The sequence below is a fragment of the Metopolophium dirhodum genome, chromosome 1 (assembly GCF_019925205.1).
Source record: "Metopolophium dirhodum isolate CAU chromosome 1, ASM1992520v1, whole genome shotgun sequence".
Classification (NCBI taxonomy): Eukaryota; Metazoa; Arthropoda; class Insecta; order Hemiptera; family Aphididae; genus Metopolophium; species Metopolophium dirhodum.
Window position 1 is genome coordinate 143,450,215 of NC_083560.1, and position 25,054 is coordinate 143,475,268.

The 25,054-nt window shown below is 29.4% G+C and overlaps 2 protein-coding genes and 1 pseudogene across 2 annotated transcripts; all 3 read left to right on the plus strand.

Annotated features, from left to right (window-relative positions):
• On the plus strand, window positions 1–24,680 carry LOC132933475 (uncharacterized; annotated as a pseudogene).
• On the plus strand, window positions 11,136–11,984 carry LOC132936738 (uncharacterized). Its single transcript, XM_061003490.1, has 4 exons — window positions 11,136–11,242; window positions 11,338–11,641; window positions 11,719–11,853; window positions 11,913–11,984. The coding sequence occupies exons 1-4, from the start codon at window positions 11,136–11,138 to the stop codon at window positions 11,982–11,984; spliced, it is 618 nt and encodes a 205-aa protein (XP_060859473.1).
• LOC132937240 (uncharacterized) lies at window positions 21,237–21,868 on the plus strand. Its single transcript, XM_061004075.1, has 3 exons — window positions 21,237–21,298; window positions 21,357–21,553; window positions 21,662–21,868. Exons 1-3 carry the CDS (start codon window positions 21,275–21,277, stop codon window positions 21,816–21,818), a joined length of 378 nt encoding a protein of 125 aa, XP_060860058.1. The 5' UTR covers window positions 21,237–21,274; the 3' UTR covers window positions 21,819–21,868.
• Window positions 24,681–25,054: the final 374 nt, after the last annotated feature.

A 25,054-nucleotide genomic window follows, 5' to 3' on the forward strand; every position in this document is an offset into this window, starting at 1 on the left:
GACAATGCAAGGCAACAGTTGGAGTTAGAAACAAGAGAACAAGCAGCATGTCAAAAATGGCATATTGAACGAAAAAACCGTCTTACTGCTTCTAACTTTGGCCGAATTTGTAAACGAAGATCAACAACCTCATGTAAGTCTTTGGTTTATGATTTGCTGTACAGATATTTTTCTTCAGCCGCAACTGAATATGGAAAAACAATGGAATCAATCGCCATACAATGTTTGGAAACTAAATTAGGCCAACAAGTTTCTTCTTGCGGTCTAATAGTTGATCAATCTATTCCATACTTTGCTGCTTCACCAGGTGAGACATAGTCTATATAACCTTTATATATTTAATATAATACAAATACATTTAATTATAGACATAATATAAAATATCAAAATATTTTTACATGGTTTCTTGTCGTTACAAAACAAAATGTAAATACTTATATATATTTATAATTATTTAATTATTTTTATTTATTCTTTATCCTTATATTTTTTTTTTAATTTTTACTTTTTTGAATGAAAACATACAGTTTTAGTTTCATATTTTAAAGCTGAATATTTTTCTTAGTATTTCGGTACTTAAAAATCGAATTTAGGACAAAATTGGCATATGAAATTTAATGATGAAATTTAATATTTACGAGGAATAAATGTATAACGAACAGGAATTATACCATCTTAATTACTGGCAAGTTTTGTCAAAGTTATTTTTACTATTTACGATGTGCAAACAGGCAGTTAACAATATTGGATATCAAAAAGTAACAATAAGTTGAATTTAATTTAGATTATGTCAAAAAAATTTCTCGTAAATATTATATTTCATCGTTAAATTTCATATGCCAATTTTGTAATTAGAAAAAAACTTTTTATACATAAATTGTTCAGAAAAAAATAATCTATCCGAATATGTAAAAAATATGATGTTTTCATTTAAAAAAAAGTAAGTTGTATCGCGCATGTGCGTAGGAACAGTTAAAAATTTGAAATTTATCTGAAAATGTGTATTTAAGTACTATCTGTCATTCAGTGAGAACATAATTTTAATATAAGATCATTAAACTGAAATATTTAGTGGTACCTCTTAGCGTAAACCACTGTATATTTTTAAAAATGTTATTTTATAACTACCTACCTACTTGAGTAGTATATATTTGTATGTTCACAGCCAGCTTTTCCACGGTAAAAATGGGAATGTCCCCCTTGGAGCACTCAGATTTACCGTGTAACACAAAACAGAGATTTTCTAAGAGATAGCTAAAATTAATGAGAATACAACTCCTCGAATTAGCTTAAAATCATTTAACAATACTTTACCTTCTACTCCTTTTGGGTTATTTAACGCTAAACGTAGAAAAATAACACAAGAAATTGAACCATTTGATTTTAATCAATCAGCAAGCAGTTTTTCACCTGCAGATCACATGTCTACAGATATGATTAATTTTACTTCATCACCTGATCCTAAGACAGGCAGAGGTTTATATAAAGATGTATTACCTCAAACACAATTAGTTTATTATGACGATCCGAATGAGCTAGTAACTAGATTAAATCTTCTGACATCATCACAAAGTGTTGGTAATACTGGTGTCAATAATGAAATTATATCTATTTTAGAAGAACTGCGTGAGAGAAATATTATAGTATAATGTCAACCTTAGAGAGTATAGCTAATGAGCTACATCGACCAGCGAGAAAAATATTTCCTAGACGTAGTGTGGTAACACGGTTTATTGACGACCTCTGGCAAGCTGATTTAATGGATATGCAATCTCATTCTAAAAAAAATTATGGTTTTAAATTCATATTAATTGTTATAGACACATATAGCAAATATGTATTTGTGGAACCGCTGAAAAATAAATCAGGTAAAGAATGTACAAAAGGAATGTTTAATATATTGAAAAAAGCTAAACCAACATTTTTACAGACAGATAATGGTACAGAATTTTACAATGTCCAATTCCAAGATTTAATGAAAAAATATAAAATTAAACATTACAGTTCATACAGTGTTATCAAATGTTCAATCGCAGAACGTGTGATACAAACACTTAAAAATAATATATATAAACATTTCACTGCAACAGGTACATGGAATTGGTATAATACAATATCAAAAATTATACATAACTATAATAATACAAAACATAGAACAATCAAATGTACACCTAATGAAGCTCGAATGGATACAAACAGAATTAAATTTAGTACATATAAAAATTTACAAACATTGTATAAACCTAAATTTAAAGTTAACGATAAAGTACGAATATCTAAGTATAAACATATATTTAGTAAAGGATATACACCGAATTGGACAACGGAAATATTTACAGTTTCAAAAGTTTTACATACAAATCCAGTAACTTATCAACTAAAGGATGAATCAAACAATATAATCTTAGGTAGTTTTTATGAACAGGAAATTAAATTAACTAATTTTCCAAACACCTTTCTCATTGAACGTATTGTAAAAAAAGTTGGGAATAAAATGTTTGTTAAATGGTTAGGTTTTGATTCAAGTCAAAATTCATGGATAACATCATCAGATATTTTAAAATAATGTTTTTTTATGTATAATATTTATTTATTTATTTATTTATTTATTTTTTTAATAAAATAAAATATCAGTTTTTTTTATTAAGTCGAATTAATTATTTCACATGATCTCCTGATCCTCATTAGTCTGTTTTGAAAACTATATATAAATATATACAATCGATAAAAACAAAAAGCGTCATCTAGTGGTAAATAAATAAATGAAAATAATAATACTGCTGTATTTTGTTCCGCTAGATAACGCTTTTAAACTGAGTCATTAAGTTTATAGTGACCATAAGCTAAAGTATTTATCCCGTCATCCATTATATAACGTTTATCATCGTTTGCACTTAGAACAAGTTTGCTCATTGTTTTCGAATGAACAACATGTTTATTTGATTGGATAAAATTCATTTTTCTATGAGTTTGTTCATCCTTGAGAGTTTTATGGTTTATAAAAGCGTTTAGTATATTCATATAATTGTTAAATTGCATGTGATTTTTAATTATATATTTCTTTACGCCTTTTGCTTTTTTTTTCTCAGCGCCATCTATAGTTTTATAAGCATATAATTTCGGTCTTAATGAAACGAATTCTTTAATTATAATTCCTTTCATTTCATCTTTAAAGAACCCTGGTTGATTTTTATGAATTTCACTAAAACAACAATGGTCTTTAGGATAATTAGATGTGTCAAAATATGGTAATAAACTATTTTTTAAATCGTCAAAAAAATTTGTTGTTTGGATAGCATATATCAGGGAATCAGTATCCGAATATAAAGAACTAATTTTAGTACCATACCTTTTCTTCATTACATTATAATGGAAGTCATACATAAATGTTTTCGAAACGTCTAAAATTGCAAATCCTACATAAATTGCCTTGTCGAATTTAATTGTTTCCTTATGCTGATGAATGGCCATGAGATTCTTAGAATATATAGTTCTGTCTTTAAAACTAGTTTTCGCCATTAATTTCCTTGCTTTTTGTTCTGAAGAAACCAGTTTTATAGAAGTTCTCGCTCGAACATTCTCCATACATTTACCAAAAACGCTATTAATTAGCAACTTCCAGAAATCCTTCTCAAACTCGTTTTTAGCTTGTACTCTCATAGATGTACATAATTTTATGTATGATGCCATCCATTTACTTTGAGAAAAACGGATAGCTCGATGAATTTTTACTACTTTAAGACCGTGAGAAATTGCTTGTTTTAAATTTTTGTAATGTACAATATAGTTTTTTTTCGGTGATAAAGTAGTTAACAATTTCTCAACTTTCGAATTTGGTGGATATTCGTTAAACGGTAAAAATGGGAAATCATTATGATATTTATGTAGATGTTTAGGATACTCATTATCAGGGCTCATAACTTATAGCTCTAAAAAAGGTTATTATAAGCGCAATAATATGCTCTTAAAAATATTCATATAAGCGCTTAAATATGCGCTAAAAATACTAAAATATGCAAAAAAAAAAATTTGTATAAAAAAATTATCAAGCTTTTATTATTAAAAAAAAAAATTGAATAATATTACATCGGAATTATTGTGGTAAACGACTTGTGGTACTCATTTATTCTGCGATTGTTCTGTTATAAAAAAAAAATTATAAATTATAATTAATAATGAATAATGATACCTATATATTTTAAATATTTTTAAACATATATTTACCTTGAAAGTTACATTGAATAATTAGATGTTTGTACAAGTTTTCAAAGTGAAATGATCTTCGATTGTTACTTAGTAGAGTCTTGTACATTGAAAACGACCGCTCAATGTCCACTGACGTAATTGGTGCAAACTTAAAGTACACGAGATCATCTGTTGAAAAGTCTTCAGGAAGTCCAGGTTCAAGTTCTGTGTTCATAGTTACACCAGATAATATATTTGAAATATTTTTTAAAATTTTAAGACCGACATTTTTGTGGGTGACGTTATTGAGTTTATTAAAAACAGCTTTTCCAATTTAACGTTTAACGGCCTTCATATGTTTTTCGGTTTTTAAATGTTGTGTGATATTAAATTTTTTTTCGTGATTAATTTTAATATTACAAAACTTACATAGTAATACACTAGTGTCGGTTGCAAATGTATTTTCACCAAATTCGCGAACAATATTTTTAAGACGACTAGAAACAGATTGTTTTTCTTTAGGCATTGTAAAATAAATTCTGTATGAACAAAACTATAGAATTTAGATTGCGAATTCACGAAATGAACTAGCATGCATACAATACGAACAATCGGAAACGACTGAGTAATAATCTGTAAATAATCTGAAAATAATGATATCGGAATATCTAGATAATGGTTTCGGAATACATAGAGACTAAAAATAAAATACTAGTGCATATGCTACAATTTCTTTAACGATGGGATTACCAAGTATCAAGCATACACTCTCGCTAAGTCGCACGTCATCTAAACTCGTATATGTTATATATAGTTTTTTCTTATAATATTATAAGAACAATTAATTGACACGAATTAATTACTAATATAAATAATTAATACGACTATAATTACTTTTTATTATTAAGAAAAAATTTTTTAAAACCTACGGAACTGAAAACAAAAAAAAATAAATAAATATTATGGAAAAATAATATTGGAAAATAGAAAAAAAGCAAAATAGCACTTATACATCGAAATATGCAAAAATATGCAACATAAAATTTCGAATTTAGTTTCTTGGGTATCTGAAACAAATTTATAGCTCACATAGGTATCTCTAGGACCTCTCAAAAAAAATATGCAAATGCTAGAAGTTATGAGCCCTGCTCATTATCAACTTCTAATATATATCCGACTTCTGAATCATCAGCAATTTTAGTTACATCTATGTTGAGATCGTCAAACCATTCAAAATCTTTAAAAGGTAATTCTGTTAACATAGACTTCCCATACAAATTCACACAATCGAGATATGTAATCCATGTGATCGGTTCATTTGCATTATAGTCCAATCCTTCGATATTTGGTATGTTTGCCTTAACATATCTTTTGGTTGATTGGCATATCCCGCCCCTAATTGATTTTTCGAAGAAAAGCAACATGTTATACTCCTTTAACCTTGATAATTTGACCTTGGTATACTTCAGCATACAGTCAAAAGTAAACCCGGGAGCAGTCATATAATGAGCAGGATCTAGTTCGAGCGTAGATGAACATAAGTCTCTAAAATTTTCGAACACATCGGCTAGTATGCTAACATCAGTTTTTAAATAAAGATCGCTATATTCACCTAAAGTCTTTATATCAAATGTATGCCATACATTTTTAGCATGTATATAATCTTCATCACTAATTTTCTCGTCTGTTAAAGAGTTATAAAATTCTAGCTTTGATGGCAGAAATGTATCATCTAATTTACTCCAATTATCGACATATTCATAAGGGAAGACTCCTTTTCGTGTAACTAAATCTAGTGCTTCCGCAGAAAATATTTTAAGAGTTTCTCTAAATCTCGACTTATCTTCAGATAAATTTTCCGCAAGTTTACTTAATGACTCGCTCATAAAACGGAATGTATCAACACATTTTATACTAAATTTAGGTGCGATTTCCTTCCTGAAGGATATATATTTTTCTGATGAATTAGGAATAACGTGAATATTTTGATCATCGCAACCGAGCTCTCGAATTATGAAATGGCTATCGTACGATAAATTATGAAAGAAAATTGGAATGAATGATGGATTAGTTATTTGAAAATTACATTCGAGACGAAGACATTGTCTATATTTACTAGTAAAATGACAGTGATCTCGAACTTAAATAAAATTATTTTTTTTTAAATGTTTTGAACATTTTTCACATCTTATAATTCTTTGAAAATGTTTTTCTTCTTTTTCAGTTAATTTACCCATTGGTGTAGCAGTTTCGTAAATTGTTTTGATATTATTTCCGATATCAATCATATTTTCCATAAATTTTTTTGCTGCATTTTCACTTCTATAAATAACCACCTTTCTAGGAATCTTCAACTGTTTTACTAACTCTTTTGGTATAATATCATAGTCGACTTTTACATAAAACCCATAACTCATAATTTCATGAAAATGTGTAATATATGTTTTTTTTTTTTTACAACTGAATGAATTCATCAGGTTTTTTAGGAGTTAAAATACATTCGAAGTCTGCATAAATAACAATTGGTATCCTTTGAGTTTTTTTATAACTTTTAAAATAAATAAAATCATCATCTCCCTCTTCAAACATTATAGGTTTCCCTAATTGGTTCTTTCTACAATTATGTTGATGTTCAATCAATCCTTTCATACCCCAAAGTTTGCTTTTACACGGTTTGTTCCCAAAAGTAGTAAAACATCTTTTACAGATAATTAGCTTAGTACAATTTTTAGTTTTCTGACTTCTAACGAATCTTGAAAAATTTTTTATTTAACAGTAATGTGATGTTTCATCATTATTGAACGGAAAAAGATCGAAATGTTTTTTTCTTTCAGTATTACAAATATACAAAGGAAAAATATGTTTTTTATCATTTAAACTATAAATATTAATTGATACATCGTTTGTACGTTCAAATTTTTTCATCTGACTGATTGGTGTTGGAAAATCAATACATTTAAAATCTAAACCACTTTTTGTTTCAAACATTTTAAAATATTTCTTATTCAAATAAGTTTTATTCGATCGATTATCAAACTTGGATAGTATTGAATATTTAAAACATTTAGCATCGTTATTTTTTACATTTATAATTGCTCTTTTATCTTTTATATATTCAGGTAGATCTAGATACGTTCCTCCTCTGAGAGGATTCACTGTATTAATTCTCAATTGTAATACATCTATAGTTTTAAGGGACCACCCAGATCCTTTCGCTAAAAACTGGTCTTGTTCAGATAATAATTTATTGAACATTCCATTTAGTAATTTATTGAAATCGGATGAATTACATGCAAGTGTATTAGAAGTTTTGAAAGCTATGTCCCGAACTTCTTGAGTGAGTATTCTTTCGTATACGCTATCCACATGTAAATTAAATTTTATAGATGATTGTAAACATGATTCTTTTAACTTTAAAATTAATTTATCTCTAACATAGTTAAAAAAAAGCGTGTAGTCTATAAAATTTAAAGTATTCTTAATCAAAAATGTTTTTGAACATTTCTTAAATCTCTCGATTTCAAATAAACCTTCATCAGAAGATGACATCCGCTCGTGTTTTGTAACCGTTTTTCTTTTCATTATGAAACTGAAAAAATAGATTAAATAAAAAAAAACACAGATATAAGCAATCATAATATTGTAAAATGTATTATAACATCAACTTCTTTTTTTTAAATCTTATGCAAGCAATTCAGAATATTGTTTTCAAAATATAATAAAAGTATTAATTCTAAATTATTACAAAGAAAAAAAGAATTGGTTAATATAATAAGAAATTACTCAGATTCTAATTATCTTAACCGATTGTTTAGTTCTGTTAACCGGCACTGAAGATCTGCTTTACATTCACTTGAATATTTTTCGAAACTATTATGTTCATTTATCAATTTATTTTTAAAAACTGTTTTTTTCTTAATACAATCATTAATTTTTGTAAATACTTTTTGAAATGCTTTCCGTTTCTCGATACAATAGCGTTTATTGTCACGCACCTGCTGTTCTACTTCTAGAATTCTGCTTTTAACTACGTTTATTTCTGAGTTCATGATTCTGAAAATTACATAGAATTTCAAAACTAACTGTTAATTGATACGTTTTATTAAATCTAAACCACTTTTCCTAACATTTTTATTGCATTAGTTTTATTTGAACGATTATCAAACTTATCCAGAATTGATGATATAAAACATTTATTATTCTTCAACAGATATTATATACACAGGGATGATATATTTTATAATTTATTACAATATCATTCGATATATTTTTATAATATAAAATAATAAATAATAACAAAATAATTTATTTGTAAAAACAAATTTTATTTTTTGGAAAAACTGAATATTATCAATATTTGTCTAATTGTTCATACAACTCACTAAGACCTTTCTGTATATTTTTTTCACAAAAAAACGCTGTATAATTTGAAGTTTTATAATTATTTATCATCGTTTGTTTTTCTTCTTCTAATATTGCTCTTGTCGTTTTCAATCTCGCTTTCAGAATCTTCATATTTATTTCTCTCAAGTTTTTTCTGAAAGTGACTTTGATTTCATCCATGCCGAGGTTGTTTTCGTCACGTTGTTGTAATATGGAGTTGATTTTTTCCAAGATAAGTGACGACTCCATTTTTTTTTTTTGTTTTTTTGTTTTTTTTTTATTCTAGAAAAATTGAATAGAAATAAAATAATGTACAATAATAATAATAATTTATTATTTTATTTTATATTTAACTCTTTTATATAAGAAAAAATTGTGTTAATCATAATTTACTAACATGTTTAACACTTAACCTGCTGTTCTGCTGCTAGAATTCTGCTTTTAATTACGTTTATTTCTGGGTTCATGATTCTGAAAATTACATAGAATTTCAAAAACTAACTAATTGATACGTTTTTTTAAATCTAAACCACTTTTCCTAACATTTTTATTAAATTGGTTTTATTTGAAAACATTTATCATACCAGCAGATCTTATATACGCAATAATAATTATATGATAAAATAATAAATAATAACAAAAAAAAAAAAAATAATATTTTAATTATTTATTGAAAAACAGAATATTATTCGACATTATCTAATTTACTATATAAATCATTTAGACCTATTTGAATATTTTTCTCGCATAAATAATTTATATATGTTAAATGTTTAAATTCGTTTATTAAATTCTGTTTTTCTTCAATAAGTCTTTTTCTGGTTTCTTTCAGCACCGCTTTTTGAATTTTTATTTTAATATTTTTAATATTGGAATAGAACATTTTTTCGTCAACATCTTGAGCATGATCATTTTCTTTTTGCTGTTCCAATATTTGAAGGATTTGCTCGTGAATTAACGATTTGGCTTCCATGTTTTTTCTTTTTTTTAAAAAAAATCTGGAAAAATTATATAGAATTTGTAAACTATCTGCCAGATAAAAAAAAATAATGCATATTAATGGCAATAATTTATTTCCAACATATTTCTATTTTTTTATGTTTTTTAACTTTTATATTAAAAATTTGTATGTATTAATCATAATTTATTAATACTTAAGAACTACAGTTTTCCTTAGGGATATAATTTTCGGTTAAACTTATAATATTATTACTAATAATTCATAACAAATTTTCACGTTTAGATTCGGCTGTCGTAATAAAATCTAACCTTTTACCGAAACAATGCTCTCGCCTACGAAAATTTGTAACATATAAATCACTATATTTTTTACATATATCCATTTTTTCTTCTCTTAATAAAATTGATTTTGCGTTTAAATCTTTTATATAAGAAAAATTTGGGTTAGAGTTTGTTCTACTTAAATAAATAATGAATTTCAGGTTTTTAATTTTTTTTTTGAGATCTTTATAAAGTAGATAGGGCGATTGTAACTATCGTAGAGTTCGTACGGTAACATTACGTTGTCACGAAAGCAACTACGTGTTTACTATCAACGTGCGACAGCAGCTTTCGAATAATCTTAACGTAAAAGCAATAAAAAAAAACATTATAGAAAAAATAATTTAAATTTATATATGTGTATAATATACGTTTTAGGATATATTTTATACAGTCATTAAACATTATTGAATATTTTAATATAATAAAAAAAATTTTTTATATTAAAAACATTTTACGTAAGATAATATTACACGTGTAATACAACAATCACGTTATCTATAACAAATATTTATAATCAGCTATAGTATTTTAACATTGATAAAAACAAGGTATGGTGCAACCAAGGTGGATATATAGAGGTGTAAACACTCTGATTATAAATTGATTGAAAAATGTACACCATTTGTGATTGCCACCGGGAGCGCTGACTACCCGATGAAGGCTCATAATGTTCGTACTTCTATACGAAAATACGATTTACAATGCTGAATGCTTGCAAGTTGTAATGCCATAAAAAATAAAAATATAAGATATCAATTTAATTTAAATAATGAATAACTTAGATGGATTTTTATTAAATAATTTTGAAACATAAATCTATCTTCAATTATACAATTATTGATAATTATCCACATTTTTTTTGGGAATATTGATTTGTGGAGTAGTTGTAGACATGTTGCCTACCTATTTGTGTTATAATTAAAAATTTAAATTTATGAATTTATTGTAATGATTGTCATATTGAAATATATTGATTAAAGTACCTACCTAATTGTAAATTTGTTATTTCCTTAATTTGGTACCACTACTTGTCATAATATGTTTATTTTTGTAAAAACATATTGTAGTTATTCTAATAATGGAATTATTGAAAATACCATCTCACTACTCAATGTCTCTATGGAAATTATTTATGTGTATAATAATAGTACCTATTTACATCATATTATTATCCTAGTGTACCTCTTTTGGCTTTTGCATTCTTTTAAGTATCTACACAACCTACTTTTTTTGTACAAAAGATGGTATGAAACTTATTTTTGTAACTTATCGAGTATTGTAGTATGCCTCTTAAGTGTTTTGTACCTGGGTGTAACTCTGGGTTACCCAAACAAAATAAAATATACAAACAGCAGGGAGTAAAACTGCCTTCAGTATTCCATCCTATTTCTTATACTAATTAATAATTAATATATATTTATATTATTATGTATATGTATATTCAATGAAAAGTTCATATTAGGGTAAATAATTCATTACTTTTTAGAACATGATTGATACATGGAATTTAAAAATTCCACGAGCAGATAGATTATTAACCAAAAAAGATGGAGTATGTGAACTCCATTTTGCTCCTGAAGATATTATTTCATATAGGATATTTGAGGATGCAGCAGGAAATGAAATAAAACATCAGCTCAAGAGAGTTAGTTTAAATGCTAACGCTATACCATGTATTTTCCTTAATTTACCATCTTATTTCAATAAAAATATTAAAAAACGAAAACCTCCAATGGAAAGGTCAATAGTACCAAACAATCGCAAAAAGAATAAACCCAGTGATTTAAATGTAAGGTATAATAATATTATGAAACAATAACACATTCCTTCATTAATTTAAATAATATTTATTAAATGTCTATACAGCCTGTAAATGAAATAATTAATAATCCTGAATTGGTCACTGATGTAGTGATCCCTCACTGCTCGCTTATATTTTTGAGTTCGTCGACGTTGATGGTGAATGTAGGAGAAAAGGTTGTAGAGCGACAAGTTACACAAGTTAGTTATAAGTAATTTATTTAAAAAGTAATTAATTTCGTATATAAATTTGAGGACAGAGCGAAAAGCATCTGCCCGAGACTCAGCGTGTGCGTAGTGCAGACTCTGTACTAAATCTAATTTTACTATAGATTCTATCTTATATTTATATAAAAACTATACGGATACAAATGTACACGGTAGAGTCCAGGAGGTGGATATTTGAAAGGAACCGGAGATGGACGTTGTTATTGCACAAACAACCCGAGTGAATGCTTGACACTTATTGGTACAAAGTTAATTAAGTTTTGCAGATATTCATAATCCGTTTGAATTGCACCGGCACTCACGGATTATTTTCATAGGTTGTTTTAGCACCATTGTGTAAAAATGCTTTTTAAGTGCGCGATCAAACTCTAGGTACGTACATTGTACGTGGTTCTTGGAATCGTTGATGTAGTTAACCTTCCTGTTGTTGTTGTCCTATCGTGAGAATGTACTTAGAATATTAGTAATACTGTCGGTTTACTACATTCCTCCCCTCGAAGATGGAAGTCCCTGACTTCCGCTAATTCAAGAATGTCCGAAGTGTTGGGTAGCCGGTAGGGCTGTTTCTTGGTGTGAGTGGAAACTCGACCATGTCGATTCCTCTTGATGACATCATGGGGTTTGCGTCCAGTTCTTCTGTTTCTTCCTGTGACTGTGCTACTTCCGTGTGATTTGTTACTGGTTTTTCTTTAACCATATTTATTATTAATATGATTACCGTCATAAAAATGCTACTTGTTATTACATATAATATATAATCGTTGCGTTCTTGCGTGTCCTTTAGCTCGTCAATTTTGTTGTCGACTTTCCGTTGTTTTTCTAATTGTTTGTTTGACCCTGACACTTTATGTAGGTCCTCCATGTTATTTGTTTTAACATGGTAATCTTCCATTAAGTTGTTGTTGTCGGTGAACGGCATATCCTTTATGTGTTCTAAAACTGATTTCGGGTTGAAATCCATATATTCAGATTTGTAATCGACTTTTCCTGGTATGAGTACGTCTCTAGCGGCGTACGCTTTACAAGTTTCGTTTAAACTTAAGATACCTACACCTTTTAGTGTATGGCTGGTGGATTCTTTATCTTCGTCGCAGGTGATGAATACTAAATCGTAGTTAGTGACGTAGATCCACTCGTTTTTGAATCGTTTTTTGTGAAAGATGGATGTACCCATTTGTACGTGCATGATTTCGCAGTTTGTTGGAACTTTTATAGGATCTTGGAGTAATTGTACTTCACATGCTGGTCTACTAGCACGTGGATGTAAAGGATTACCCTCAGGACACAAAAGAAAGTCTCTAGCGTGTTTACAATGTGTGTAATACAATTCGTCATAAAGAGCATAGTGTTCTTTCGTTTTACTTATAGCTAGATACTTATTACTAGGTTTTATATAAAAACAATCGTTTCCGGTGCACATTGGCACAGGTATTAAATTATACAAACTAAAATCATTTTGATAAATTAAAGGTAAAGAAATTATAAACACTAAGTTGTCATTTGCATAGTATATAGTAATGTCTGAGAGCTTTATCAATTCGTAAATATTTTGTATGTCTAAATCAGTTGGTAAATCGGTGCCCCCAGGTAATGATACTTTAACGTCTTTAACGTGTTCTAATAACTCTTTTGGAGATATTAAACTTGGATGAATAATCCCCATTTTAGCTTGTTGTATTACCTCTAATAGTGTGTTTGTTTCTTCTATCTGTTTTGTAATTAATAAATTAACGTGTATAAAATGTTTTGTCAAATAGTTTTTTATTTGTTGTTCCCTTGTACTGTTTGTCGTTTCGTTCACCATTAATGTTAAAGGTACCGAAGATATAATGTTGTGTGACACTATATTATTCTGTAGTTGTACTACTTTAATTTGTTCTTTTATTAGTTTAGATTGCGAAGTGCTTTGGCTTTTTGCTATATTAAAATTAAATTTTTGTATGCATTCTAAATTGCATATTCCGTATATTAATTTAGCTGCTTTTGTAACGAGTTTAGTTAAAGCATTACGTTTAGTAATTATGTGACCAATAGAATCTAAGACTTGTGTCTTTTTATTGTGTAAATTGTCAACTATAGCGGTGGCTGTTTTAAGTAAGTTGTTACAATTAAAGTTATTGGTAACTGGGTCGTGCATGTATGCAACACACAATTCGTTCGTTTTATCTATTACTTCGTTTATGTATTCGAATTCTTCGTTATATTTAGTAAGATTAATGTATGCAGTAAGATCCCATTGAGACGTAATAAGTTTCAAAGGTCCCCGGTTCTCGTAGTATAGGCCAGAGTGTCGTGTTAGTGGTTCGTCGGTGTATCGAAAAGTCCCCGACGTGAATGGTATTATCAGAAGCATAAGTCTGAAAATCGTTTCAGCTTATTAGTTAAATATAGTTTTATAATAAAAGTTTAACTTAATAGTATTCAATATACCCGTTCTACTGTTCAGGAAACTACTAATAATAGTAATATGATTACGAGTGTAAAATAAATAGAATGATAATAAAATAGTATTATAATTAATAAAATCCCGTAACCCTTATAAAATGATTTGATAATAAAATCTTAAATACCGTAGTATATTATAATAATAATAATAGTAATAATAATTATACTGTAATAATAACCCGTCTCCAAAATAAGATGAATATAATTGTATGACTTAATGTATCCTACAATTTGTTTTTCTGACATAATTCGCAATGTTTAATATAATGTTTGACGTCTTTTTTCATGTGGCGCCAATTATAATAAAGTTTTAATCTTTTTACTGTGCGCGATACACCTGCATGTCCCCCTAACGGTGAGTTATGGTGCTCGTAAATTATTAATTTCTTTTCGTCTTCGGTTAATTGCTGACCCGTGTAAATTTTTACTACAATGTCGGTCGCTTTAAAAATATGCCGAAACATTGTTCGAATGCGTAAGTAACTGGTGAGTGAGGTATGCCCGTCTAATTTATTTGTAGAAAACGAGTTAATTTTATTTGTTATGCAAAAGGTTTTTAAATTGTTTATGGCTTGGTAAATGACCTCGGCTTCGAGTGGTGTTGTATACGTGGCCTTAAAACCATAAATTATTAATAAATTCGGGTCTCTTTGGATAGTACAAAACTTGTTTTCATCGGAAAACTGTATTTGACCTACGTCAATGTTTTTTATTACTTCACGCACTGCCGGGTTAGTTATGACTTTGTCTTCCGAAACTAGTATTATAACGTTCTCTGTCTCTACGGCCTTGATTATATCATTGTCGATTTCGATAATTTTTGAATTGAAGATGGGTTTGCTTTCCGCGGCTTTGAATTCATTGAACCCGTTAATTGCGTTGGCCGGACCGGTTTGTATCATTCGAATTCGTGATAAACAGTCGGCGTTCGAGTGCTCGGGGCCGGCCCGGTACGTAATGTCATAATCGTAATCGGCCAGTTGTAATCGCCAGCGCATTAACTGCGATGACGCGTCTTTAATGCCGAATAAATATGTTAAAGGTCGATGGTCGGTTATAATGTTGAAATGACGACCGTATAAATATGGTCTGAAATATTTCACGGCCCAGACGATGGCTAATAATTCCTTCTGAATAACGCTATAGTTACACTCCGCTTTATTTAATGTTCTACTGGAGTACGCGATAGGTTGGTCTTTAGGGACTTCCCCCTGAGATAAAACGGCTCCTATTGCATACTGACTTGCGTCTGTCATTAAATTGAACTTTCCCGCTTCCCAGTCGGGATAGACTAGTAACGGCGGGTTCATTAAAGCTTTTTTGAGTTCTTCAAAACTATGTTCGCAATTATCGGTCCAAACGAATGGTACGTCTTTTTTAAGTAAATAAGTTAATGGCTTTGCTATTTTTGCAAAATTATCGACGAAACGTCTATAGTAGTTTAGTAGTCCTAAAAATGACTTAATATCCTTTGCATTTTTCGGTTTAGGATATTCCCGAATGCATTTCAATTTGTTCGGGTCCGGGGAAACTCCGGTTTCGTTTATTACGTGCCCTAAATACAATACTTCTTTTCGTAAGAAAGAACATTTGTTAGGTTGTAATTTAAGTTTGTGTACGCGCAGCCTATTGAATACTTGTTCTAATTTTTTCTGGTGGTCCATAAGACTAGATCCGTGTACTACAATATCATCTAGGTATGCAGTGCACATTTCTTCAAGTCCCATGAGTACAGATTTCATTGCGCGCGTAAAAGTGGCTGGAGCTGAGCTCAGTCCGAAAGGCATGCGTAAAAATTCGTAGTGACCGGATTTTGTAGAAAAAGCAGTTTTATGTGTATCGGCCGGGTCTATATGCAGCTGATGATAACCTGCCGCCAAATCCAAAGTACTGAAGTATTTGGATGATCCTAGGGATTCTAATATCTCTAGTAAGTTTGGGAGGCCATAAGCTTCATTCTCGGTTACTTCGTTAAGTTTTCTGAAATCTACGCACACTCGCAGTTTGGGTTTCCCTGTCGGATCTAAATTTTTCTTTTTCACTACTACGAGTGGAAAATTGAAAGGTGATTTAGAATCACGTATAATATTGTTATGTTTCATTTCTTTAATTTGTTTTTCGATTTCTTCTTGGTATGCCCAAGGTAAACGATACGGGCGTATGTTAATGGGTTTTGTGCAACGCGGTGTGTTTATTGTGTGAGTCACGATTTCCGTGGCGCTAAGATAGTCACCCGGTAAATAAAACAGGTCCGCGTAATCACAACAGAGTGCTAAAATATTTTCCCGTTCTTCTTTATTCAAATCGTCGGTTTTAATTTCGCGTTTGATTTGTGTTATACGATCGGTTTGTTTGTCATCTATAAAAGATGCTGTCAATGCTGTTTCATTATATGGCTCCCACTCGATATGTTGTGTGGTAAGCTCGTCTATCACGAAAGGTTCTTCTGAAATATTTATTATATTACTAACAATGTTATTTTTGTTAACCGGACTGATACTGTTCGCGATTATTACGTTTTCGTTCACGTCTTGTTTTTTTATAGTTATATTCTCGTGATCTATGTTTTCGTCGTTTTTTATGAGAAGTACGCAATTGCTACGCGGCGGTAATATAATTTCTTTAAAACCAGTTTCTTCTGGTATTGTTAATAGATTTTGGCTATAGTCCATGATAACCTTGTTTTGTTTTAAAAAGTTACGACCGATGATGCCCGACTCGTTTATTGGAAAATCGCCAAAAACGACGTCGAATTTGATGAGCACATCGACGTTGTTAATTTGCATAGTGGTTACCATAGTGCCTACGGTAAATATCGGAATTTCGTTAATGCCTTTTATCGTACGTTTCTCGGATTCGTTTATGACAACTTGTCCTTCTAGGGCGGTTATTTTAATGAGATTCATCTCCGCGCCGGAGTCGACTAATAATTTAATATTATGAGGTTGGAAATTATCTGATCCACACATTATATGTTCTTCTTCGAAATTGGCTACAATTCTTACATGATTTTGGTTGATTTCGTTTACGGTACGGCTAGTGCTAGGACTTTCGGTTTCCTTACTAGTGGTTTTTTTACTTTCATTGTAAATACGTTTCCTACAATCTTTTATATTATGATTTGTTTTCTTACAGTACGCGCAGAACCTGACCTGCCCTTGATACTCGTGTTTTACTATACTGGTTTTATCGTCGCGACTGTTAATGGGATTTCTAAAATTCGTGCTGTATGAAGTACCTGTATTACTACGGCACTCGTTTGTATAGTGGCCCATCTTACTGCATTTATTGCATTTAATATTCTTTTTATTCGCGTTATTTTTCCCGTAATTTTTGTTAGTGTTAAAACGGCGATTAATGTGTTGTAAATCCTGTTCTTCTTCGGTTGCTATAGAAACGGCTTTTTCGAAAGAGGATACGTCGCGTGCTTTTAATAATGCTCTGATTTCGGGTCGCGTCCCGTTAACAAATGCGGTAAGCGATCCCGTTTTATAAGATGCAGCTACTGCTGTGGCTGATGCTGGCTCTAGTCCTACAGTTAGTGCTCCTACTAATTCATGAAAACATTTTTCCGTACGCCCGGCGAAGCTACGTATGTCTTCGTCGGAACGTTGTTTAATATTGCTCATTTGCGATTGTAAATAACTAATGGAATGCGGTGTTCCAAAAACAGCTCGAAGGTGGGCTTTAAGTTCGGCCCAGTCTGCAAAATTTCGGTATCGGGCAGACTGGAAAGCGGTCCCCTTTAATTTAGCTACTATATTGTTAAAAACTACCGTTTTAAGATTTTCGTGAATATTGTTCATTACATAGTCACATTCGATTATGTATGAGGCTAAATCTGCCTCAGTGCCCCCGCTAAAGTTAGGTATGCCGCGCAAGGCGGAGTCAATTCCTAATGTTACGCTCATAATTGTCGTGTGTAAAGTTTGCGGGTTATATCTAACTACTGACCAACACCTATTTGGACTCTCAGACATATACTATATAATTGCTTAAATAACAACTTACAGTGCGAAATTCATTGCTCTTTTGTCCGGTCCTAAATGGTTGCGTGCTGACGGCTCTGCTGACTCGTCGCTGATGCTCTGCTTGGCTAGTTGAGTGAAGTTGAAATGTTGAATGCAGTTGAACTGTTGATTGCAGTCGAAAATGTTGAATGTAGTTGAACTGTTGATTGCAGTTGCAAAATGTTGAATGTAGTTGAACTGTTGATTGCAGTTGCAAATGTTGAATGTAGTTGAACTGTTGGCTCGGTCCTCCTATTGTCAGCAACGTGGTTGAACTCAGACTCTGTACTAAATCTAATTTTACTATAGATTCTATCTTATATTTATATAAAAACTATACGGATACAAATGTACACGGTAGAGTCCAGGAGGTGGATATTTGAAAGGAACCGGAGATGGACGTTGTTATTGCACAAACAACCCGAGTGAATGCTTGACACTTATTGGTACAAAGTTAATTAAGTTTTGCAGATATTCATAATCCGTTTGAATTGCACCGGCACTCACGGATTATTTTCATAGGTTGTTTTAGCACCATTGTGTAAAAATGCTTTTTAAGTGCGCGATCAAACTCTAGGTACGTACATTGTACGTGGTTCTTGGAATCGTTGATGTAGTTAACCTTCCTGTTGTTGTTGTCCTATCGTGAGAATGTACATAGAATATTAGTAATACTGTCGGTTTACTACACTGATATAAAAGAAAAAAATATAATTGAACCACTCAGCTACAATGTTCATACTGATGCAAATAACATTAAGTTAACATAATATAAATATAAAATAGTAAAATACTACTTAACTACTGGTACATGTTTTCCAATCTGGATATTAAAATATATGAATTAAAAGTACCATATACACACATTGTACATATTAAATTAAGTTACACTATTTAAAATTTAAAATATTAATTATTAGATCATGAAGTCCACAGTCCTCGTAATTACTAAATATACTAATTAGTAATTAGATTAATTAGAATAAAATGCTAAATTGCATAATGTGCCATACAAAATTGAATGTGTTTGAGCCTTCATCGGGTAGTCAGCGCTCCTGGTGGCAGTTACAAGTGGTGTACTTTTTTCGGCCCACTATCATAATGTAAAAGATGGGAAGTGTTTACACCTCTATATATCCACCTTGGGTGCAACACTACTAGATAACGGTATCTATAGTTATTATCATGAAAGAGATTGACTATTAAAGATTTTTGAGGTTAGGTAATAATTATCAATATTATTGATGAATGATAAGCCCGATGTTCTATCTTATCTATGTAAATCTATGATAGTATGGTACATCAGTAAGTTATCTTCTTTACTGTGGACGTGGTGTAATTATAACGTATTATTGTTACTTGATCATAACTTAACAAAAAAAAAGAAAACAGCTTATATTATAGTAGTGACTAAAAGTGAGAGTTGAGAAACCGTCTTTCAACTACTTCTATTTTAATGTTTTTATTTTAAATAATCTATGAAAAAAAATATTTAAGTCTAAACACTCAATACCCATAGTAATATTATAAAACTGTATTATCATTACAACAATAAATTGTTATTATTCTATTTTATTTTTAAAAAAAAAGAAGTATGATGTTAAATTTAATAAATAACAATAAAAAAAAAATAGTACTTACATAGCTTGTAGAAATTGAGGTACTTTTTCTAAGTATGATGGCTGGTCTATTTGTTAGAGTTGTTTTGACAATCTTTTGACTGGCTGTTGAAGATGTTTGGTAAACTGCTGGCTGGCTGTTGTTTTGGCGAAGAAGACTGGTCTGCTGCTGGCTGCTCTTGGAACTGCTGTTGCTTGAACTGATGATGATAAGCTAAGAAATTCTGGGTTTTATACCCGAAAATAACCCTCTCTTCTCTCATTACAATTTTTTTGTGATGGATTTAAACATTTCAACTTATTTTACATCCTGTTTTAATATTATAATGGCATTGACATTAAGTAAATGTGAAAACATTTGACTGAGCAGGTTATATTAGCAGCAATTTAGATTCATATAATATAATTGGTTTTTGAGAATGAATGTATACATTCTAAGCATTGACATTTAGTAAATGTGAAAACATTTGGCTGGACAGGTTATGTTAGCAACAATTAAAATTCATATAATGTAATTGGTTTTTGAGAATGAATGTATACATTCTAATTTATTTTAAATACTGTTTGTAATAATTTAAATTCATGTAATGTAATTTGCTGTTGTATATGAACATGTTTCAGCACCCATCTAAGGTAAGGTTATTGTAGAAATTTATTCAAGGAGGGTATTGACCATGGTAAAAGGTGAATGTCATAAACATTTGGCTGGGATAGGTTATGTTAGCGTCAATTTAAAGTCATGTAATGTGATTTTGCTGTTGTACCTGTATGTTCATGTCTTAGCAGGTTTCTATAATGTAAGGCTATGACCATTTGTATACTTAATTATTGAAGTAGTGGTAAAAATCTGTGTATAAAAGACAGGGAATTCTCAAATATTCACCAGTCTTCAAGATTTCATCCCAGGACAAGAAGCTCAGTTCAACAGAAATACTACCAAAAATAAAATGTCGTACCGTACAATTGCTTCAACTGATTCAGAGGTTAGTAACTACTTAGTAAATATCTTATAACCATAGAAAATTGGAGGCCGGTCGTAACACCACTCAACGCTATGGTTATAATTCTTAAAATAATATTAAATGACTGATTATAACATAGTATATTGGAAGTGCGTCGTAACATTACTCAACGCTTTGGATATAATTCTTGGGACATAGAAAAAATATATAATGGAAAAAAAACAGTAAAAAATAATATACTATGTTTTATGTTTCACAGAATGAACATTTTAGCGAATCAATTGATATAAGACCGTCTTTTTCAAAAACAAAACCTGGATCAAAACGTTCTGCACAAAAAACAAGTGTTAAAAAACCTATGAAAAAGAAGCAGAATAAAATGGTAATAAAAATAATATTTTTTCCTAATGATAGCATAAATAATTTATTTTTTTTTATAGAATGCATCATACAGAGATAATATCAGCGAACGCTTGAGATCAGAAGATTTTGATGTTGAAGTATTTAATTCGCTAACATTCAGACAAGGAGATGGCGTTGTGACAATAAAGACGCCTTTTGAAGAAAAAGGAAAGGATCTTTGGGTGCTAAGTCATTATAAGGTTACTAACATCGAGAATGTACCAGTAAAGGACAGGTAAATACATTGGTTTAAATTAAAAAAACTATTGCTGAATCTGTTTTTTTACTGATTTTATTTACTTTATTTACTTTTGTTTTTAAATAAAACAATTTGTTGTAATAGATGGAAGTTCAGTGAAGCTACTGTTAGATTGTACACGACCGACGAATCAAAAGATCAAACACTTCATACTGGTCTTAATGAGACAATGCAAATTATATTTGATAAATTACTAACCGATCCAAAGCGTCAAACTATTAAAAGCAAGACGGTTGTTTGATTATTATACGGAAAAATGAGTTTCATTTAATAAAACAAAATATTATTATACATGTATGTTTTTATTTGTTCAATACTCAAAGGTCTTGGAAAACATAAACCTATAAACTATATAGTATGCCTGAGAAAAAAATGTCTAATTGAAACATTGCTATCAATTCTGTACTATCAAAATTTAATCTACTTATTTACTGAAAACATAAAATTTGAAACTAAAACGCATTAAAACTATTCTTTATGATTAAAGGTGACATGTAATTTAAGAAAAAAAAAGCAAGTTTATTATTGAATAAAAAAGTTTTTATTTTTTTAAATAAATAATTATTAAACATATTTATATATTTTATATTATTAGATCTTGTAAAATCATATCGGACAATGTGTTAAAATGAAATTGTAATATTTCATATAAAAATGATGTGTCATCGTTCTGTAAATGATTATAATAATTAAAATCATAGTTTTGAATATATTGGTTGGTAAATTCGTTCCTTTGGCAAGTGGATGGCAGACCACGGACATCATTTTTAATTAGGTCATATGCAGTGTTGAAAGTAATTTGATAATTTGCTAAACGTTTTTGCTTGTCTACCACATACAAATCAATCAAATTCTGTAATTGACGAAGCCGGTACAAATCTACGTGTGTCAAGGTAATATATTCCTCGTTTAGATGTAGGGTAATTGAACTCTGTTTAACATTAATTGAATATGAAAAGGAATCGGTAATCTTTACACGCCTCACCCTGGTATTTAGGTTATTGATAATTGATTTGTAATTAGATTCAGACATTAGTGTGAACCATTCTTCTAAACTTAATGTAATAATTTTCTTTGAAAGTTTACATTCTAATAATAAAATAATTGAAATCTGCTTATTAATTAGTAATCCAACTGTAATACTTTTCTTGTTAAAAGCTCGGATGTCGAATGTAGACTTACAGACAATTATTGGTGGACTCATAATGAAGTTTTTTTTGCTAAAAAAGTACACAATAAAAAGTAGGATATAACTGTTAGGAGTTATACATTGGACTGTTAGTTTTTTCCTTTGCAGTCATATTATATACTAAAAACTCGGATAAAAAAAAAAAAAATGCAAAAAATGTGAACGTACAGTTAGCGAATTAGTGCATACTAGAGAGGGAATTTACATATACTTACTAACCTGATACCTGAAAAACATTTTAAATTATTATATACGCACTAATCCGCTAGGCTATACGTCCACAAGATATTAAATCGAATAATAAAACATTTAAGATAAAACATTCAATTTTTTTTTTATTTTTTTTTTTTTATTCAATACAGCAAATATTATAAACAGTATATTATATAAAAAAACATGATTTAACAAATGGTGTCGTACGAACCGGTTTCACAATTACAAATAACTTCGGTTTTACAATATTTACTTAAGACTTTTTGAACAAACTGATTACCTTTCATTAATAATACATATAAACATTTTGGTGAGAATCGGGTATGTTCTATAAAACAATTATCATCGATTTCAAAACTATGTAGAATTACTCCACACCAATGACATTGAACTGCGTCATCGAGATTGATATAGTAAAATCCACATTCTGAGAGCTTGTACTTATTCTGACCGGTATTTGGAGGAAAACTTTTAAAAGATCGTAACCTAGATACAAATGCAGAGAATTCTGGATACGCTGGCGTTGAATTGAATCGTATTTGATCGACCAATGACTGGACATCGTTTGCGCATTTTTGAAAATTCATTTTTGAAGAAATTAAATAACTTATACAATTTAATAAAACTTTGAGAAAATAAAGAAAAATGAGACACGACTTGAGTGAACGATGGATCATTAGTAACTGAATATGAAAAAAATAATCAGCAATCAGCTTATAACTTAAAATTATTGTAAATAATAAATAATGTTTTTATCATTATTAAAAAAATCAGTGTAACCAACATGAGTAAAAATGAAATACAGTACATTTTTTCGAGGTAAAATTTACCAACAATCAGTGTGAAATGTGTTACACGGTAAATCTGAGTGCTCCAAGGGGGACATTTTTACCGTGGAAAAGCTGGCTGTGAACATACAAATATATACTACTTACTTGAAACCATGTAAAAGATATTTTTTAAATAATGAATGTTTCATATGTTAAATATAACAGTAGGATACAGTATAGTATATATTTTATACATTTAGACATGTATTTACAATTTTAATTAATAGATGGACTGATTGGAGATGACTGTCTGGTTGGTCGAAATTAAATGTCCTTATTCTGCTAAAGATCATACAACCATCATTGATGCTATAAATGACAAAAAAGTAAGATATATATACATATACAATATATATATATTATATATATTTATATCAATAAAAAATGTATCTAGATGATTTATTTAGATTAGTACAAAAATAATCTAAGATGAACGTTTAGATACCTTGTAACTATTTATCTAGATATTAGATAAGATAAAAGATGAACAAATAATTATCTAGATATTCATCTAGATAAGTCCGAACACTGCCTATATGTATATTAAAATCTTACATTTTTCAGATAAAATTTCTTAAAATTAATAAAAAATCAAATGAACCAGAATTAAAGATAACTCATGATTATTATTATCAAATTCAAGGGCAATTGCATATAAGCAAAAAAATGTATTGTTATTTTGTTGTATTTTCTGACAATTGGATACACATTGAAAAAATTGTATATAACGATGAATTTTGGCAAAACGAAATGTGCACTAAGTTAACAAGGTCGGTATTCAAAATATTATTATTAAAAAAAAAATTGTAATAATAATAAAACTATTTTTATAATATGATTACAAATAAAATACTATCTACATGATTATTGAATATATTATTTTAAGACAAAATACCTACCTATAAAAAAAATTATATAAACTAGGACATTTTCTAATAATATTTAAATAATAAATAATTGATTTTAGGTTTTATCTAGACTGTGTGTTACCGGAAATAGTAATACCTCAATATGGCAAACGACTTCAAATTCAAGACATAAAAGACCCACAAGAAAAGATTGTTGAATGATTATTACCTTTATGATGACTGATGAGTTATGGCTATATTATAGTATATTACTATTATATTATTATATTATTATATATTAATATTAATATATCTATTATTAGTATTATTATAATTATATAGGTATACTATACTCTAATTAGTATATTTATAGAATAATATAATACTATATTTATAT

What these genes read in the sequence shown, in the direction of transcription:
- LOC132936738 (XM_061003490.1), top strand. Translation starts at nt 11,136, where the DNA reads ATGCCTCTTAAGTGTTTTGTACCTGGGTGTAACTCTGGGTTACCCAAA. An exon ending in TCAGTATTCCATCCTATTTC is followed by an intron (nt 11,243 to 11,337) that starts TTATACTAATTA and finishes CATTACTTTTTA; the next exon opens with GAACATGATTGATACATGGA. An exon ending in ATAAACCCAGTGATTTAAAT is followed by an intron (nt 11,642 to 11,718) that starts GTAAGGTATAAT and finishes ATGTCTATACAG; the next exon opens with CCTGTAAATGAAATAATTAA.
- LOC132937240 (XM_061004075.1), top strand. Translation starts at nt 21,275, where the DNA reads ATGAAAAAGAAGCAGAATAAAATG. An exon ending in AAAAGAAGCAGAATAAAATG is followed by an intron (nt 21,299 to 21,356) that starts GTAATAAAAATA and finishes TTTTTTTTATAG; the next exon opens with AATGCATCATACAGAGATAA. An exon ending in AATGTACCAGTAAAGGACAG is followed by an intron (nt 21,554 to 21,661) that starts GTAAATACATTG and finishes TTGTTGTAATAG; the next exon opens with ATGGAAGTTCAGTGAAGCTA.